Source organism: Balaenoptera acutorostrata, chromosome 14, assembly GCF_949987535.1.
Source record: "Balaenoptera acutorostrata chromosome 14, mBalAcu1.1, whole genome shotgun sequence".
NCBI lineage: Eukaryota > Metazoa > Chordata > Mammalia > Artiodactyla > Balaenopteridae > Balaenoptera > Balaenoptera acutorostrata.
In genome coordinates, this window is record NC_080077.1 from 15,239,337 (window position 1) to 15,259,766 (window position 20,430).

At 43.1% G+C, this 20,430-nt stretch overlaps 1 protein-coding gene across 1 annotated transcript in view; it reads right to left on the bottom strand.

Moving 5' to 3' along the window:
- Positions 1–20,430, bottom strand: part of AKAP12 (A-kinase anchoring protein 12) — a 101,577-nt gene that overhangs the window by 29,964 nt on the left and 51,183 nt on the right. Inside the window, exon 2 of the mRNA XM_057527565.1 lies at positions 15,707–15,821. Within this exon, the coding sequence (XP_057383548.1) occupies positions 15,707–15,821 (115 nt within the window). The remainder of the gene's footprint in view (positions 1–15,706; positions 15,822–20,430) is intronic.

Sequence of the window (20,430 nt, forward strand, 5' to 3'; positions counted from 1 at the left end):
ACCCGTGTCCCCTGCATTGGCAGGCGGATTCTTAACCACTGCGCCACCAGGGAAGTCCCAGACATTATACTTTAAATGGATCAATTGCATGGTATGTGAATATTTCATTAAAGCTGTTTTTTTAAGAAAAAAAAAAAGAATTTTGTATGAGTTCTGGAGGCTGCAGGGAACCAATGGAGGTTTTAGAGCAGTTGGTAGCACAAAATTTGAACTGTGATTTAGAAAAAGTAACCAGGCAGTAATGACAAGGAGGAAGATGCTCTAGAAATAAAATTGATGGAAACCGTGGTGACCAAGGAGAGGAAGGAGTCAAAAGTTACAGCACCCACTGTTGGACGAAGGAAGGCAGCAGCAGCCACGTGCATCTCTGAGATCATCGGAATGGCATGAGGCAGGTGAAGTCAAAGGTCTGGAACCCTGAGGAAGAGGAATCTGAAGAAGGGCTCTGACAGTGGACAGAGATTAGCGGCCATCAAGGAGAAAATGGCATCAGAAGCCCAAAGTGGAGAGGATTAGGAGATGGAAACAGTGGAAACAGTCGGACACAACTCACAAAGTGGTAACTCAGGATGAGAGCTGAGGAAGCCTGGCAGTCAGGGGAGGCTGGACTAGTGGACGAAACGCTGCAATAAAGACAAGGACCAAGACACCAGGGTCAGCACTGACACGATGTTCATTAACTTCTTCTTCTTTTTTTTTTAAAGGTTTCACATTTATTTATTTAATTTATTTATTTATGGCTATGTTGGGTCTTCGTTTCTGTGCGAGGGATTTCTCTAGTTGTGGCAAGCGAGGGCCACTCTTCATCGCGGTGCGTGGGCCTCTCACTGTCATGGCCTCTCTTGTTGCAGAGCACAGGCTCCAGACGTGCAGGCTCAGTAGTTGTGGCTCACGGGCTTAGTTGCTCCGCGGCATGTGGGATCTTCCCAGACCAGGGCTCGAACCCGTGTCCCCCGCATTAGCAGGCAGATTCTCAACCATTGCGCCACCAGGGAAGCCCTCATTAACTTCTTCCAAGGAGGCGTGAGTATTTAACCCAAAATTGAGCATCATCAGGGAACTGTCGACTTGGACTCACACCAAATCCAGCCCCCGCCCATCACCCCATCCTTCCGTTTTCTTTTCACCCCAGTTTTACGCTCGGAGGAAGATAAACCCAAACCCAGTGAGGTCATTTTTCCTCTGGCTGGAAAGGGCAGGTGAGATCTAAAGGAGCATCTATGCACTGTCACTCCTTTAAAATGCTTCAGAGATAATCTCAGGTTGAGTTAGAAGCTGCTGCAAACTAATAACCATGAAGAAGATGAATATATACACTGAATTAAATGCATTGGGCAGGTTCTCCTGGGCTCAGTGTATTTTCAAGTCTCTGCTGCTCTGCTATGAACACAGACAAATACCAGCTAATTGGATTTTGCGGTCCAGTTGAGTTGGACATGTTTGTGTAGACATGGTTATTTTGATTCAAAATCCTCAAGACAAACAATCTGAAGACTAGCTCCTCAAAGGGACTATTGTAATACAATAGAAAAGCTAAGGGGGATTTAAAAGTCACTTAACAAGATAATTTATCCAAAAAAAAAAAAAAAAAGAAAAAAAAAACCAGGCAAGGGGAAAATTATTAAAAAACTCAATCCAAGTAATAAAAGTGATGAAGAATAAGTTTATTTCTCTTCTTATTGAGTTCACATGTTTTTATATTTTTTGTTTTGGCAATTCTGCTTTTATTAGCTATACCAAATGAAAGTATAGATTTACGTATGAAAATTTAACTGCTTGGGACATATAATATTTAAAGAACCTAAGTGTCCCAATACTAGGAAAATAGTACATTTAACTCTTCATTGGACTATCTGGCAAAACAACATGTTTGCAACAATTAATGACATGGAGAAATGCTTACATTGATAGAGAAAGCCACACACCTCTTTGTTCAGTATATAAACTATATATTCAATATAATTTTAGCTTTGCTTTCTAAAATGCATATATATCTGCACATACGTGAGGGTGAGGAAAAAAACAGCCCAGAAAGAAAACTAACAAAAGCCAACCATAGTGGAATTATGGGCAATTTCTGCCCTGATATTTTCCTACACTTTACACATCTTCTACAACAACCTCTGTTACTTTCACGGTTAGAATGCAGGCACATTTGACATCCAGCTTGGGGTTGCACGGGGTGGTCCAGCACTGCCGGACTTTGAACCTTAGAGCAATACCTCCGATTTTCCATTAAAAATGCAAGGCAGTCTAAACCATGATCAACTCCCAATCATGGACTATATAAACTAGCAAGCTGAAAGCAGATTAAAGTCAAAGTGTGATCTTTTAAAAATTAGGAAATAAGCAAAAAGGTGTTTCATTACCAAATTTGGTCAAGTATTTGCATAGATTTCAAATTCTTTCCTGAGTGCCTTGTGTTCAACTCTTCTATTCCTCTTAGGACTCTGAACTCTCATCTTTGGTTTAGTCTAAAGAAGATTCCAAAGTGTTGAAAAACTAGTTGTAGTTCTGGTTCTTCTGATAGCAATGTGGCCGGGGTAAAATATTCTTTTAAATCTCTGGGCTTCAACTGACGGGAGAATAAATACACCACCCATGCTAATGTTATTCTGAGGTGCAAATAAAGGTTAGCCTCAGCACTACTGAGTGTATTCTAAAAGCATAATAAATGTTAGCTATTATGCTTACTTTAAACCATACATTCCCCCATGGGGTAAAAATTAGTTCATGGTTCATCTTACTCTTTATATATGAAGCACAGATTTTATATATATATATATGTGTGTGTGTGTGTGTGTGTATGTATATATATACATACATACATATTTAGATAGATATAGATATTACATAAACTGATATACAGTACATCTCTTCTATTAAAATTTTAGGTGGGGGGTGGGTGCCGTTAGGGAAAAAAATGTCTGAAAAGACTCAGTGGGGCAGGGCAGCGGTAATGAAAAGAAGGTTGAGAAATACTGCTTTAAATATAGTTAAGCCTCATTTTAAAAAGTCCTTTGAAAAATACTTCTATAAAGAGCAAGAATGCCTTTTATCATCAGTTTCTCAGAAATGCATCCTAATAAGAGAAGCATCATCTTGCACTAAAAGTAATTAACCTGAGGCTCCCTCTCGATTTTTCAGAAGAGAATGAGACAATCTTTGATTTGCCTGAAGTCCTTCTCAAAAGGAGTGGGAGCGAGGGGCCAGCTGAAGGTTCACGCTGGGAAGAAATAATGATAATTGCCTACCCAAGACCCACTGACATTCCACAGCTGCCCATCTGAATTGTGATGTGAGCCCGTCAGCAAGCCACATGCAAGACTTCAAATTTTCTTTCTTTTTTTGGGCGCCCAGCATGACTTGCAGGATCTTAGTTGCCTCCCGGGCAGTGAAAGCGCCAAATCCTAACCACTGGACTGCCAGGGAATTCCCAACTTTAAATTTTCCGGTAGTCACATTAAAAAGAATAAAAATAAACACTTGAGGTTAATTTTAATATATTTTATCAAACCCAGTATGTCCAGTTACGTCAATAGGTACTCAATAAGAAAAATTATTAGGGAAATATTTTACATTCCTTTTTTGTACTATTTCACATGTAGAACACATCTCAAATAGGATCAGCCACATTCCAAGGGCTCAACAGCCACATATGGCCAGAGCACAACTTCTAAAACTACAAAAATAACTGAACATCCCTCCTTTATGCTAACTCATTTCCCAATGACAATTCATGTGGGATCTTAGTTCCCCGACCAGGGGTACAACCTGCACCCCCTGCATTGGAAGCACGGAGTCTTAACCACTGGACCGCCAGGGAAGTCCCCTGCAATGACAATTCTAGCCCTGCTTCCATCTCCTTGCCTCCTGGACAGAAACAACCAAGCTATCCAATCACAGAACTGCCCTTACTTCAGCATCCAATCTAGAGATGACTCCTTTGTTGTCTCAGAATCATCCAGCATAAGCCCAAATCCTATAATAAAGTCCTCCCACCTCCCACATTACTCCATTACTGAGCCACCCATGCTAGAATCCTCCCTTGGTGCAGCAGGCTAAATGAACCTAACTTGGTTTGACTACACATGAGTTCCTGCTGGTCTCTAAGTGGCAAGGAATTAAATTGCCATCGATAGATTTAATTGGTACATCTGTCTCTTTCATTATCTCTTAATTTGAGCGAATCTATTATTTTCCCAGCAACTTTTACTGTAATCATACACAATGGATAAAGTGCTTAAAGTAACTTTTCTTTTTTTTTTTTTACTTAAAAGGTCAGCTAGTATATTTAGACTGGCTTCAAAAATAATTGCAAAGCAAAAATTTACACTTGCAGGAGTAATAAATTTATTTGACCTGTAGTCACGTGAATTAAAATTTACTTGTAAAGACAGCTTTTCTACAAATCTAGAGTGTGATCGTTAAAAGTACATCTTTTTTTAAAGTCAAGGTAGAATTCACTGCCTAGACAAAGACCAAATTCTGGATGACAGAATTTACTTCTAATCCCTCCAGAAAACGTAGTCCTGCTCACCAAAATTTATTGCATAAACTCCAAGGTCATGGGAATTCCCTGGCGGTCCAGTGGTTAGGACTCCCAGCTTTCACTGCTGAGGGCCCAGGTTCAATCTCCCTGGTCGGGGAACTAAGATCCCGCAAGCCACTCAGCACAGTCCAAAAAAAAAAAAAAGAATGAATGTTTAGAACAAAAAAATCAGTTCTTAGAAATTAAAAATATAGTGACAAGATGAAATCTATTCTCGAGGACGTTCTCCAAGAGTAAAGAGATACAAACTAGAGGAAAAAAAAGTTTTACTTAGAACCATTCTAGAAGTTCTGAAATCTGAATAATAGTAATCTCGAAAAGAGAGCAAAGAAAAAGAGGGAAATGGAAGACATAACTTCCTACAAATGAAGTGCATGAGTTTCTAGACGGAAAGAGGTCACACGAACCCAGCATGTTGAATAAGTGGATTCACATGAAGATCCATCATTGTTAGATCTTCCGAACTCCGTGAGATAATGAGCTATCTGAGGGATTAAGATCAGAATAGCATCAGATACCAACCAATAGTAATACATTTATCAAGATGACATTGATAGAATCCTACTGTGTTAGAACACTGATCAGAAATTAACACAACTGGGGCTTCCCTGGTGGCGCAGTGGTTGAGAATCTGCCTGCTAATGCAGGGGACACGGGTTCGACCCCTGGTCCGGGAAGATCCCACATGCCACGGAGCAACTAGGCCCGTGAGCCACAACTACTGAGCCTGCGCGTCTGGAGCCTGTGCTTCGCAACAAGAGAGGCCACGATAGTGAGAGGCCCGCGCACCGCGATGAAGAGTGGCCCCCGCTTGCCGCAACTAGAGAAAGCCCTAGCACAGAAACGAAGACCCAACATAGTGACCAATCAATCAATCAATAAAAAAATAAATAAATCTTAAAAGCAGAAACCTACCATTTAAAAAAAAAAGAAAAGAAAAGAAATTAACACAACTGGGGGAACGGTCAGGGCCAAGATTTGACACGCGTGAGGAAGACATCACATTTCCGTACACTGAGCTTACTAAGTGAGGCCACAGAGCTTGAGGTGAATCCCGGGGGCTCTGCAAGAGGCTGCTTAGGGGCAAACCGTGGCTCTGCTAAGGAGACCTTTTCGACCTTCCACTTTATTTACAGCTAACAATGACTTGAAAAGTGGGATTTCTCTTATTCTTATCTCTAGCTACTGTTATCATGTAAAGGCTGTCATCTGCTTATGATCATGTTGGGTGAAGTACCAAAAGGGTGACTAAGGATTCCAGTGTTAGAAATACCAACGTGCATGGATATTTTCTTCTATCGTCTTCATTCTATTTGGCAATAGTTCCTTTAGCAACATCCTTGATAGGGGAACTCCTTTATATACTTATGAATCAATTTACTTCTCTCCTCCAATCAATTCTTTCAGTACGTAATCCTTGGTTTAAAGCAAACTAAGCTGTTCTCGTGTTTTAAAGAGTCTGAGAAATAAACGCTTCTTTAAAAGTGGGAATATTGAAATTAAAACCCCGTTATGCTTGGCAAGCTTCCATCAAGCACATCCATATCTGAAATATATATATCAGCCCTGGCATTTTTCTTTGAATGTGAGACAGCTTGTCTTCTCTGGGGCGGTTCTGCTCAGAAGAGAAAAGATGAAAGGAAAGACACGATAAATGTTTTCAAATACTTAGAGGGCCGCGATGTGGAAAAGGGAGGTGAGTTTGTTCTATGTAGTCCCAGAAGGCAGCACCAGAAGCAGGGAGCAGCTGGAGGAGGCATATTCTCACTCCAGTGGAATAACTGGTTTCCTTTTATGGAGAAACTCCCCAAACCTTCCCGTGTTTAAGCACAAGAGCCTTCTGAGTGGGGGCAGGAGCCTGGCGTAGACAGCCTCAGCGTTCCTTCCCACGGAGGCTTCCTGGTCCCAAACCTGGCTTTCCAGCTGACAATCATAAAGGCAGGTGTCCCGGGCTGAACTGCATCCTCTCCAAATTTGTATGTTGAAGCTCTAAGCCCCAGCACATAAGAACGTAGCTGTATTTGGAGAGAAAGTTTCTAAAGAGGTGACTAAGTTAAAATGAGACTGTAAGGGTGGACCCGAATCCACTCCGACTGGTGCCTTATAGAAGGGGATTAGGACACACAGAGACACCAGGGATGGGCACACACAGAGGGAAGGCCAAATTCTGGATGACAGAACTTACTTCTAATCCCTCCGGAAAACATAGTCCTGCTCACCAAAATTTATTGCATAAACTCCAAGGTCATGGGAATTCCCTGGCGGTCCAGTGGTGAGGACACAGTGAGGACACAGCGAGAAGCCGGCATCCACAAGCCAAGAAGAGGCTTGTGGACACAGCGAGAAGCCGGCATCCACAAGCCAAGAAGAGGCCTCAGAGAAACTAAACCTGAGGGCACCTAGATCTTGGTGAGAAAATAAATTTCTGATATTCAAGCCACCCATTCTGTGATATATTATTATGGCAGCCCGAGCAAACTAATACAGCAGGATAACTTCCTGGTACTTGGTGTCAGTCTAAATACTGCATGTCCGGTTTAAGACACATTAAAGCAACCAGTTCATTCAATTAATTCAATCCAGCATATATCAGTTTTCACCAAAATAACTAATGCATGCATTGTTAACTGGGGGGCAGGGGGGACTACTTGATATCACATTGTACCGACACATTAATTACAAAAAACAGTTTGTAAAAATGCAAAGTATGGTGCTCAAGAATAAGACTCAATTGATAGGCTAAAAAGTTGTAGAACTTAAGCTCAGAGAATATACCTTCCAGAGATATACACAAATAAAGATCAGAGGATTTATGTTATCGAAGCATCCTTTCATATAATATAGGGACATTGTGCTCTAGAATATACATTGCCAGGACCATTTGGGGCTTGCTGTATTAGGTGAAACTGGAGCTGTTTTAAGAACGTCTTTCAGACCTAAATGTCAAAAACCTAAATTTTTTTTTTTTTTTTTTTGGCTGCGCCACACAGCACGCGGAATCTTATTTCCCCCAACAGGGATTGAACCCATACGTCCTGCAGTGGAAGCATGGAGTCTTAACCACTGGACCGCCTGGGAAGTCCCCTAAAGGATTTTTATTAAATAAATAAAATGCTAAATTTAATGTTTCCTTGCTTGGCTTAGTTACCATTAGAAAACCATTAACTGCCTCGATCCCTCCAAGGGAAAGGGTCTGAATCTTGGTATATTACTTGCACAAGCTATAGGCCATCTTACCTAGGCTCCTCCTCAAGTGGGCCAGAGCATCCATCCTGTTCATGGGTGCCCTGGAGTAGCCTCAAAATTACAGCCATTTATAGGTAAGTCTTTGCAGTAATTTAAGATTAACTGACAGTCTTTAGGGCATTTATCAACATCTTGCACTCATTCTGGGCCAGAACCAACCCCTAATTACATGATTCTGATCTCCTCCCATGTAGGGGGAGAAAAACGTTACTTTGTGGCCACATTTATGAAGCTCCTTATCTTTCTTTCATACCTAAATAATTACATATGGAGACATTCTTGAATGTTTTCCCCTCCTGAACTTTTTTTTTTTTTTTAATTTACTTATTTTTGGCTGCGTTGGGTCTTCGTTGCTGTGCGCGAGCTTTCTCTAGTTGTGGTGAGCGGGGGCTACTCTTCGTTGCGGTGCGCGGGCTTCTCATTGCGGTGGCTTCTCTTGTTGTGGAGCACGGGCTCTAGGCGCGTGAGCTTCAGTAGCTGTGGCACGTGGGCTTCAGTAGTTGTGGCTCGCGGGCTCTAGAGCACAGGCTAGGTAGTTGTGGTGCACGGACTTAGTTGCTTTGCAGCACGTGGGATCTTCCCGGACCAGGGCTCGAACCCATGTCCCCTGCATTGGCAGGCGGATTCTTAACCACTGCACCACCAGGGAAGTCCCCCTTTTGAATTTTTTGTTCATTAAAGTAAAAACTTCAAATCTAGAAGATGGCTTTTAAGATCAAACTAAAAAGAAAAAACATAAAAGTGTTTTTATAAAAAGGCATAATGAAATTGCCAAGTAGATTCCCACCTGCCTAAAGTCACTTGCATATCTTCAACAGTTAATCCATCATTGGCTTTTTAATGCCTATATTACCAGTACTGCTGATGGGACTAAGTCACAGAATTTCAGAGACGGACGAGGATGTTCATTTTACAGATGAAAACTGCTGCTCAATGAGATAAAGGGATGTATTCAAGGTCACACAGAAAAACACTGAGAAAAGCAGTCTCGCCCGTGTTTTACTCTCCTGGAATGAACTGATTATAAAAGGGAGGGAGGGTGGATAGAAGCCTTACTCCTTCTTCCTTCACCCAGCCCACCCCAAATTTTCAAGTTAGAACAAAAGTAAAGGTTCATTGCACTGTCAGACTTAAATAGACTTCAGAGGGAAGAAAGCTCTATATAGCTTGGATGTTAGTTACTGAAAAATAAATCTGTGTTTCTTTAAAGATGAAAGCAGTAGAGTATTTGTACCAGAAATTTGTCAATGACATAACTAATTTCAGAGAGGCACGCTAAAAATATTGCTGTGGAGCAGAGGACTGAATTAAAACCAGTTCCCAGAAAGTGCAGACTGTAGGACTTTTGCCTAAGTTCAAGGCCTATTTTTTTTTTTTTTTTTTTTTTAGGATTTTCTTATTTATTTATTTATTTATTTATTTATTTTTGGCTGTGTTGGGTCTTCGGTTCGTGCGAGGGCTTTCTCCAGTTGCGGCAAGCGGGGGCCACTCTTCATCGCGGTGCGGGGACCGCTCTTCATCGCGGTGCGCGGGCCTCTCCCTATCGCGGCCCCTCCCGTCGCGGGGCACAGGCTCCAGACGCGCAGGCTCAGCAATTGTGGCTCACGGGCCCAGCCGCTCCGCGGCATGTGGGATCCTCCCAGACCAGGGCTCGAACCCGTGTCCCCTGCACTAGCAGGCAGACTCTCAACCACTGCGCCACCAGGGAAGCCCAAGGCCTATTTTGTGAGTGTTTCAAAACATTACAAAACAGGATACAGCTTGAGAAAATGTCATGTATTAATATTGTATTTGAAGTACCAAAGCGTTGGAAGGGAGACCCCTCTCTGTCTATCCAGCCTTCATATTTCATAGCATCACTGGGCGTTCTTATTTAGTTGCAGGCAGGTCAGGGTCTGATTTCATGTTTCCAGGCAACAACACCTGGATAACCAATAGTGGGCACCTGTGAGAGCCCAGCACTGAAAAGTACCATCTTTGTCAGTGCTGATGCAACAAAGGAAAGGGAGCCTTGGATCCATCTAGAAAGCTCTGGTATTTACATAGGGAATGAATTGATATAAAGGGAAAAGCAAACAGATCCTCCTCTCCCATATGAGTGAAAATGTAATATTGTTAACTCTAACTTAAAACTGTGTCTTCACTTATTCAAATATTTTTTTTTTGAGCACTTACTATGTGTCAGACACTGTTCTAGGCTCAGGGGATTCAACACTGAAACATAAAGATCCCACCCCGACCCCCCATCCCAAGAAATGTCTGCTCTCATGGTTCTTATATTTTAGCAGAGGTGGGAGGTAAGAGACAGGCATACTAAACACCAGATGTTGACAACTGATGTAGAGAAAAATAAAGGAGGCATGGAGGGTAGTATTTGTGCAACACACATGTCTTCATGAGAATACTAACAAGGTACCAATTATGTCACAAATTGAAGGAGAAAAGGGATTGACTCATAAAAACATTTCTTCCCAGTTGGGAAAACAGTATCACAGAAAAACAAGTATTTCGGAGGGTCATTTTTTAACAGAAACCTAGAGCAGCACTTGGGGTACTCATTCTTCACATAAAGTTATTAAATGATCAAAAAGCAAATAAGAACAACTTGTAACTCCCGAATGGATTTTCTGTAAGGTAACAAGATCCACGGGGAGGGCTGTGATCGCTTGGCAGTAATCTCCGGCCTTCCCATATCCCAAAGGCACTGTACACCAGAAGCTGCCAGGTTCAAACAGCAAATTCAATAAAGGCCAAGACAGTGACATTCAGCACCGTTAGAAACATGAAATTCTCCACAGTGCTGCAGATTCAGCTTCTAGATAACTGAGCAACGGATCCTCCATTTTTGTTACTGTATCTGCAGGGAAAATATCAGGACGTAGAAGACTAGAACCTTGAGAAGGATAAGGAACATACTCTCTTAAAGACTTCTGCTTTAAGTGACAAGATTTTTTTGGCGCGGCGGGTATTTCTTCTTGGAGGTGAGAGGATGTTTTCCAGGCTCGCCTCCCAGGTCAGAGGAATCACGTGCAGTGATTCACGTGCGTAGTTCCTTAAGCGGCCTCCTCACCATGCTGCTCAGCAGAGCAAAGCCTGTTCCCCCGGTTTGCTGGCTGACACTTGCGGCTGACCCCAGAGTAGCAAATGCCAAGGGCAGAGCTCCCAGCTGCAGCTGCTGGTGTAAGTGCCCTCACTCAGGGTATGCAAATAGTATAAGGCATATGTGGACAAAAATTCAAAAACCAAGGAGAGGACCACCATTGTGTGTTTGTTTCACACAAGCAAATGTGACCTGTGAAGGATGGAGAAAACATAACATTCACAGGCTTTACAATGTTTGCTGTAGCTACTCTGCAGAAAGACAAATCTCAAAGAACCCCAAAAATAACTGCCTTGTAAATGATATATTCAAATGTACTAAGATCACAGTCACATGATTAACTCGTATATGGCAATGAGTTCGGTAGGCACTTTAACAAATATGTTATTATCAAAATAAAGAGGTCTCGGGACTTCCCTGGTGGCGCAGTGGTTAAGAATTCACCTGCCAATGCAAGGGACACGGGTTCAAGCCCTGGTCCAGGAAGATCCCACATGCCACAGAGCAACTAAGCCCGTGCACCACAACTACTGAGCCCGCATGCCACAACTACTGAAGCCCGTGCTCCTAGAGTCCATGCTCCACAACAAGAGAAGTCACCTCAATAAGAAGCCCACGCACCAAAATGAAGAGTAGCCCCAGCTCGCGGCAACTAGAGAAAGCCCATGTGCAGCAACGAAGACCCAAACCAGCCAAAAATAAACAAATAAATAAATAAATTTTTTAAAAAAAGAGGTCTTATGTTTTTTGATTTTGTAATACTTAATTTCCCCATCTGTTTGGAAAGAAAATAATCTGCCCAACAGATACTAAGACTGAATCAAAAAAAGAAAAATCTAAAAGTTTTAATTTGCAAAAATTTGAAATCTAAAGTTGGACCCGGACTGAGATATAATGTTTTAAAAATCATTCTTGTTCAGGCACCCATAGAAACTCATAGAAAACCATATAAACGATAGACTATAAAACAAACGATAATCTGGGTTGGGAGGGGTCTTCTTTTTTATTAATCTTTCCAGCAGAAGAGATTAAAATCAGCAGAAGCAGATTTTCCACAAAACTAATGGCACTTGTGCAGCCCCTGTGAATGCTAGGCATGGCATGGCTGGATAGAACTTTCTGGTTGGGAAAAGGCTGTATTCCTGTATAAGCATTGTGATAAATGATAAATCGCCTAAAAAGAACTCAGAAAAAAGGGACTAACTCCAAGGCTAAAGTAATTTGTTGTGAATTCTTTTTTTTTCATTTTAATAAATATTTGTTTTCATGCCTGACTGTATACTCTCTAAAAGATGGCCCCTGAAATTATATGATCTTCAAACTCCCTCCAAAACACACACACACACGTGTGTGTATATATATATATCTATATATATAGATATATATATGTGTGTGTGTGTATGTGTGTGTATATATATATATATATCTGAACCCTACTGCATAGTTTTGAAAATATTTAGTAAGCAGGTCCCTTTTTCTGTCATTTAAAGAAAGTTTACAAGGAAATAGGATTTCATTTTCACTATAAGAAGAGGTTTGGTTCTGAATTACCAGTATTTCTGGTTTCAGAAAGAGAGCAAGTCAAGGTAGAAGAATATTTTGCATTCTACATTTGTCTAAATATTGTCTGTCACTTTAAATTAAAAGCCCTCGAGCAGGAAGGCCCCTCATTTGTAGTTTTCTCCCATCCAACGATCCACCTATGGCAGGACCAAATTCCACTGCTGGCCAATCCTCCCAGGGACCAGGATGGCTCAGAGCTTTCCTTACTGAAGTGGGCAAGAGTAGAAACAAAGGCCCACCAAATCCTACAAATAAGCATTACATACCAAATTATGCCTTCATTTACATTACAGTAAGCTGCCATGTAGAACACGGATTCCTGGAAATACATAAAATCTAACCACAGGTTATCACCTATGTCAAAAGAAAAGCATGAAAATATACTGTTTAATAATTTAACATAAAGAATTTTCTGCATTTGCATTGCTAGGCAGACAAAATAGGAAAAGAAAAAATAATAAAAACAAGTGTACCGGGCTTCCCTGGTGGCGCAGTGGTTGAGAATCTGCCTGCTAATGCAGGGGACACGGGTTCGAGCCCTGGTCTGGGAAGATCCCACATGCCACGGAGCAGCTGGGCCCGTGAGCCACAATTGCTGAGCCTGCGCGTCTGGAGCCTGTGCCCCGCGACGGGAGGGGCCGCGATAGAGAAAGGCCCGCGCACCGCGATGAAGAGCGGTCCCCACACCGCGATGAAGAGTGGCCCCCGCTTGCCGCAACTGGAGAAAGCCCTCGCACGAACCTTAGACCCAACACAGCCAAAAATAAATAAATAAATAAATAAATAAATAAATAAAATCAAGTAAAACTTTAAAAAAAAAAAAACAAAAAAAAACAAGTGTACCAGGCTGCCTCAGAGACACCCTAACAAGCCAAAGCAATAACAGTTCTGCTTAAAACAGTAAAAGCTCAGCCCAAAGGCAGAGACTCCAGAAATGCCTCTGGGGGGTGGCCTCTGCAGCCCTGGGCCACATGGGGGTCCTTTCTAGGCCCCCAGGCCTTTTCAGGATCTTGTGAAGGACAAGGTATATTAATTACCACTCTTCCTGTGAGAGGCATCAGTATTTGCTCAGACCCCCAAGGCCATTGTAGGCTCAGGGAGACAATGGAATAATCACAGGGTGGGAACAGAGTCACTTTCCGTAAAAATCAGTGTTTAAACACATGGCTGAAAAGTGAAAGAAACTACATCTGGACTAAACGAAGATAGCCAGAGGATCTCCTAGCCAGCAGATCTCCGGTAAACAGGCCACAGATTAGACAGGATTTCCACGCTACCTAGGATTGTATGGAAACAAGGGCATCGACTGAAGCCCCTCCCTTCTCTTATCAACACTCCACACCAGATCTGATAAAAAGGCCTGGCCCGACACTCCCTTGGGGGCATATTTCAGTGATCCCACATTGCCAAAATACTTTCTGAAGCCACTCGCCTTTCAGAAGAGCCCTCCGACCCAGCGCATTTTCCTTTCTGGGTTTTCATTCTACCCCTTGCTCAGACGATGCCATCCCAGTGGGCAAGCCTGTGGACGTGCCCCGCACAGCGGGTGAGAGCTCGTGCTTGGAAATCTGCTGATCTGGGTTTGAATCGAGATAGGACCTGTCTCACAGGGTTACTGCTAGAGGCCATACTGCACAAAAGGCACAGTTCCAGGACCCATAATAAAAGCTTGTGAAGTGCTGGCTGTTCTTATTCTCCTCCCTTCGGCTGGCAGCCCCTGTCCCAACAAATCTAAACCTAACCACCCCTCAGTCCCCAGACCTTATCCCACCCCCTGACCTCAAACGAGGGCTCCTCCAGAACTCTGAGCAGCTCTCATCTCTTGCAAAATTCATTAGATAATCAACATGTTGCCTTGTCTTAACCTTTTTTTTTTTTTTTTTGGCCATGCAGCATGTGGGATCAAACCGACCAGGGATCAAACCCGTGCCCCCTGCATTGGAAGCCTGGAGTCTTAACCACTGGACCGCCCGGGAAGTCCCCCTTACTTTCATCTTAGGGAGCCTTCCATAGACTAGCTTGTCTCCCCTGATGAACCGTTTCTTAGCTTTCTTCATCCTCCCTGAAGCACAGGGCACGGTGGCTTGCCCATCCATGGAAGGCTCCGAAACGGCTGTGGCTTGATTTGATTCAAAAGTTATCATGGGAAGGACAGAGCGTGGGACTCTGGAATTTGAGTTGGGGCCGTTCCAGTTACTTTGGTAGAAATTATTTGAAACTCTCGCACTAGGTCGTGCAGATCCTCTTTCTGTGAGGCTGTATGTATTTCTAGCTTTATATGGTGCCTGTGGTGCTATAGAAAGATCAGGATTCCCACCAACTTCAAAAGCAGCCCCCTGCTTGCAGCAGCTCCACAGGGGCATTGAACACGAGGAGAAACAGGTTCCACATGTTAGAAGAATCTCATCTCAACGAGGCAATGGCCAGTCTCCTTTCACAAGACTTTCCCTTCATTTGTCTTATTCACATTACATGTAAGCTTGAGTTCACTGTATGGAAAATGATCATTCTGAGCCTCTTCAACAGCAGTGGTTAAATGATTCCTTTATGGAACAACGAGACAAGAAACAGGAACAGAGGAAGGTTCTTCTCCAACACGTGGCCTTCGCAAGAGACCTACTTGTCAAGGTGCTTGATTCTGACCCCCAGGTGTAGTCCCCAGCCCCTCCATGGGCTGAAATCAAACCAGTGATAGCGTGGTCACAGATGTGCTTTCCAATAACCACCTCTTGAGGATCTCTGGGCTCAAGAGCTATAACACATGCAGCATACCATAGTTTGGGCAAAGATGTATGCACCTTGAAATGTACACTACCAGAAAAATCTTCGCAAGGCCAGTAGGCTACTCTAGAGTGAGAGATACTGACTCTGAAAGTAACCAAGACTTCAGCATTTCCAACAAGGATTCACACTCGACATCAGACAAGTAGTTGGAATAAGGCAACAATAACAACAACAACAAAAAGATCATGAAGTTTCAGGTAAGGATGCCTGAGAAAAAGGAAAAACAACTTCACTTCCGATACCCAAGCGTTACTATAAGCTCCCACGGGGCTACGCAAATAACCAGATAAATACTTCTTTCTGCAATCAATTGATTGCTTTTGTTGTCAACATCACCCACCCCCAGGTAGGACGACAGTGCCCATTCTACCCAGGCCTGTTTTTATTGTTCTGCGGGGATTGCAGGTGTTGTTTGTTCTCCAGCCCCCGGTTCTACCCAGCCCCCCGGCAAGGTGACTTACCATCTGTGACAGTGACTTCCTCCGCCTGGCCATTCAGGGCTCCCTCCTGGAGGCCGAGCTCTCCTTGCTCGGCTAAGCCGTTCACAGTGGACAGCTGACCATTCTTCTGTAGTAGCTACGGGGAAGACAGAACCATGTAAACTTAATTTCAATCTTCACAACCAATTTAGAAATGATACTGTAAGTTCGAGAATATAAATCATGAAGAGGAGAAATACAGAGAAATGGAGGGCTGGTGACAGTGAAGATGTAAGTCTTTTTTTTTTTTTTTTTTTTTGTCTGAATGATCCAGCTGTCTTACAAAAGATACAAGGGGCTATGAGCAAGCAGATAGGACTCTGTATCTGGATAAAGGTACAAACCATTCATGCATTCGTTCACTCTTCTGAAAAACCAGGCATAGGCATGATACACAACACCCATCATTCCAGGCCTGTTTGAGATTTCACAACGACTCAGTCAGGTGTGGTCCCAGACACTTTGAGCTTACAAACTACTGTGGAAGGCAGACAGCCCTCTGAAAAATATTTTTTACTTTAAAGTAATGTTTCCTTGTGATTAGACACAAGTTATGCATATTTGGCTGGAATACATATCTAAGCGACAATGTGTCCTTCTCGGGGAAGAGGGCAGACATTTAAATAAATAATTACTGAATTGCAGCTGTGGAAACTGTCACGAAGAAGGAATACACACAGCAAATGACAACAAACAGAGGGCCATGACCTAGGCCAGGGTGTCGTGAAGGCTTCTCTGAGGAAGTAAAGGTAAAGCTGAGATCCAAGATGTCAGCAAGGGGTATGTGAGCAAAAGGTAGGGGAGGCAAGTGAGAAGGCCCCGTGGTTCAAAGGCCAGTGTATCCAGAGCCAAGTGAACAAAGAAGAAACGCCTAACACGTGTATTCATGAGTCATTGTATTTTCCTTAAAAATATTACTAAAACGGTGGTTTACAATCGTCCCCATAGGATAGCCCATGCAATTGACGTCATCAGATGCAAAAACAGTAGATATATAGACATGCCCAGAACTCTGAAGTTTATTACAGAGTCTAGAGTTCTACAGAGTTTCTGTAATTCTTGAGCTATTTCTCACAATTCTTCATGAATTGTCAAATCCAAGACATCTTTAGCAGGAGCCAAATTGAGTATCTTTAAACTTTTTTTATTCCCGCCCCAGGGCTTGCAGGATCTTAGTTCCCCAACCAGGGATTGAACCCGGGCCCACAGCAGTGAAAGCGCGAGCCCTAACCACTGGACTGTCAGGGAATTCCTAAGACATGCCCTAATTTTTTAAATCCTGAGAATACAGGTAAAAAGTTTTAAGCCAAATAAAAATAGTACAATAACCATTAGGAACCTAAGGATTTCAACGATGCTTTATGGTCCACATACATTTCTCATTTTCCTTAAAACAAACTTAGCGAGGTGCTAGTGTTTCCATTTTACAGATGAAGACACTGAGACTCAAAGTGATTACAGAGGGGAAGGCTGGCCGGCCACGGGTCCCACAGCTCAGCCATGGCCTGAAGGCCAGAGCTCACCACCAACTACTTCCAGAGATTTTTCTTTTTCTTCTTCTTTTTTTTTTTAATATACAGATGGTTTCTTTTTTTTTTTTTTTTAATATTTATTTATTTGGCTGCACTGGGTCTTAGTTGCGGCATGCGGGATCTTTAGCTGAGGCATACGGGATCTAGTTCCCTGACCAGGGATGGAACCCAGGCACCCTGCATTGGGAATGCAGAGTCTTAACCACTGGACCACCAGAAAAGCCCCCAGAGATTTTTCCGCAACACAACAAAGTGTTGGAGGACGTGTTACTACGCACAATGACAAAATGCCTTAAATAGTATCCCATAGTACCCAGACTCGATCATGCCAAAGTAATCTCAAAGCTGGGCACTGTTTGGCATCATTCCATGCCGTTTACAGGCCAATGGAGCATGCTGCAAACCATAGGCTTCCATCAGAGCCTTGAAGGGAGTAGATCCAATTCAAGACGATCAATCCAGAAGGCTCGAACGGTGCTGAAATGGATCTCACCTGGCTGTTCCCTGCTCCCAGCAAAGATGCCCTGCAACTGCAAAAGCTGCCTTCTGAAATACCGTCACTGTACGGTAATACTCTCACTACAGATGGGAGAGCTGGCTTCAAAATGCCCATGCTGAGTCCGTGTATTAGAAAGGATGCTCAGATTACACTTCCACTTAAAGTCTTCTCTTACCAAAATATGAAAGATGGGAGTTTTAAATGAAACCTGAAGACGAAAGCACAGGAGATGGGGCAGGGGGGTATCCCCACAATGCTCATCAGCAAAAATGTCAGCGTTTAAGAGTATTTTAACTAAATCCACTAGTCTTATGCACGAGTTAGACTGAGATTTCATTAATAATGTGATGAAGAGCTAGTGGGGGAAAGCAGGAAATGCATATTATTGTGGGCTACACGGTCAACCAATGAATCTTAAACCTAAAAAATTTAACACAGATAGCATGGCATGGCAACCTAAGCAGGGGAATGAAAGACAGCCATTCTAATACCTCGATTTCAAGTCAAAAAACGTTGGTCAACTGTGCTACTAGTTTAGGACCCAGAACTCTGAAGTTTATTACAGAGTCTAGAGTTCTACAGAGTTTCTGTAATTCTTGAGCTATTTCTCACAATTCTTCATGAATTGTCAAATCCAAGACATCTTTAGCAGGAGCCAAATTGAGTATCTTTAAACTTGAGGGATCTACAGGACACGGCACAAATTTTCATCGACTCTTTTAGAAGTGTTACACGTATACAATGATGTATTACATTAGATGATATAAAATAAAATGAGTCTTTGAGATCACCTGCCAGCCCCCTTTATAGTCAAGCGTGATAAGTAAATTGTGAATTAGTTATTCCCCGTGACCACAGGGCAACTGTCTTTACCTCAGAAAGGCACTTGCTGACTTAACTTTGGTGACAATTTATGACAGCAACATTACAGAAACTGAGTTTTGAGCTTATTTTATTATATGCATAGCTTGGGTCCAGCAAGTGTGCCCAAGCTCTGACCCATGAGTGATGTCTTGAGCATTCAAAGCCCGTGACACACCAGCCCTCCACACAACAATGGGATGTCATTCCATTCAGCCATACTCAGACATGTCCACCATTCTGTGTTTCACTTAGAGATGCTTTTTACAAAATCTCACGTGTTCTTGTAGATGGATAATTCACTTTTTGGGCAACCCAATCTATGGTGTTTTTGTTTTCCTTTTCTCCCATTCCCAACCATCTAAATAATTCACACTATTGTTAAGGGTTCAGGTGCTTCCGAGAGTGATCAGCACGTTAAAGTCACCTCAAATCCCAAGAAACCTAACCCACGGTTCCTTAACGCTTAAGTTCTTTCTGTCTTTTCTATGTGTTTACATGCACACAAGCTTTCTTTTTTTAAAAAAACAAAAATGGGGACTTCCCTGGTGGCACAGTGGTTAGGAATCTGCCTGCCAGCGCAGGGGACACGGGTTCGAGCCCTGCGGGAAGATCCCACATGCCGCAGAGCAACTGAGCCCGTGCGCCACAACTACTGAGCCTGATCTCTAGAGCCCACAAGCCACAACAACTGAGTCCATGTGCCACAACTGCTGAAGCCTGCGTGCCTAGAGCCCGTGCTCCACAACAAGAGAAGCCACCGCAATGAGAAGCCCGCACACCTCAACGAAGAGTAGCCCCCGCTCGCCGCAACTAGAGAAAACCCGCGTGCAGCAACGAAGAACCAATGCGGCCGAAAATAAATAAATTTATTTTAAAAAAAAAGAATACATGCTTTTATAACCTGATTGCTTCGTACATTGTGGATGCATTTCTTTGTCACTAAACGCACATCTGGCTCGTCCTCAGTCTTTCTCTCTTTTCTCTGTAACTCAGATGCCCACAGAAGACAAGGATTTCAGTTAAGCCCAGATAGACCCTGAAAGACGTACAGACACAACTCAGTGACACATGGGGTGGGAAGGGCCGGGGCCGGAGCCAGACGAGATGCGAGGGGAGGAAAGCGGTATCGGATTGAAGTTTCCAAACGCGTTCATGCTGAAGCTTCCTCACATAGCTTTATCCATCCACCTTGTTCTTACTTTTATGAACAGTTAGGTCTTTTGAGATGAGAACTAGACTTCAAAGGCATGCTTTTTGCACTGAAACACAGCTAGCACCGGGAAATCTATTTTCCCACTGGATTTCTGCTTCAAAAACGGTAAACGCCCCCTTTGAGCAAATCAAAACCCTAAATGTTTTCAAGCTTATCTCCCTTGAGTGGGTCAGCCAGAGTTTATTCCCGTAAAGCACTACCACATTACAACTAAACAAGCTTTAAAAACAAGTCTCGAATGCTTCCAGAAACAGTGTTGTCCTCTCATTCCTCTAAGAACAACAACAGAAAACATCAAAATGGTAGCTGAGGCATGGCAGAAAAGACACCCGACGTCTCTGTCCCCTTTCCTTCTCCACAGGATGGCCCACAGTTTGCTCTGAACCCCTTTGCAGAGTAAGCTGTAGGGGTATCAAGCTCTTTAATGAACATGCTAAACCATGAACAAAACGGGTGAGCTCTTGACGTGTGTCGGGATGCTGGGGGAAGAGGAGGCGAGCCTGCGAACCATCTCCTCCGCAGGAGTGATTCTCCCGGCTCCACCGTCTCACTGGAGGACCAGCACAGACGGGAGAGGCCAGAGCCCTGCAGTCCACGG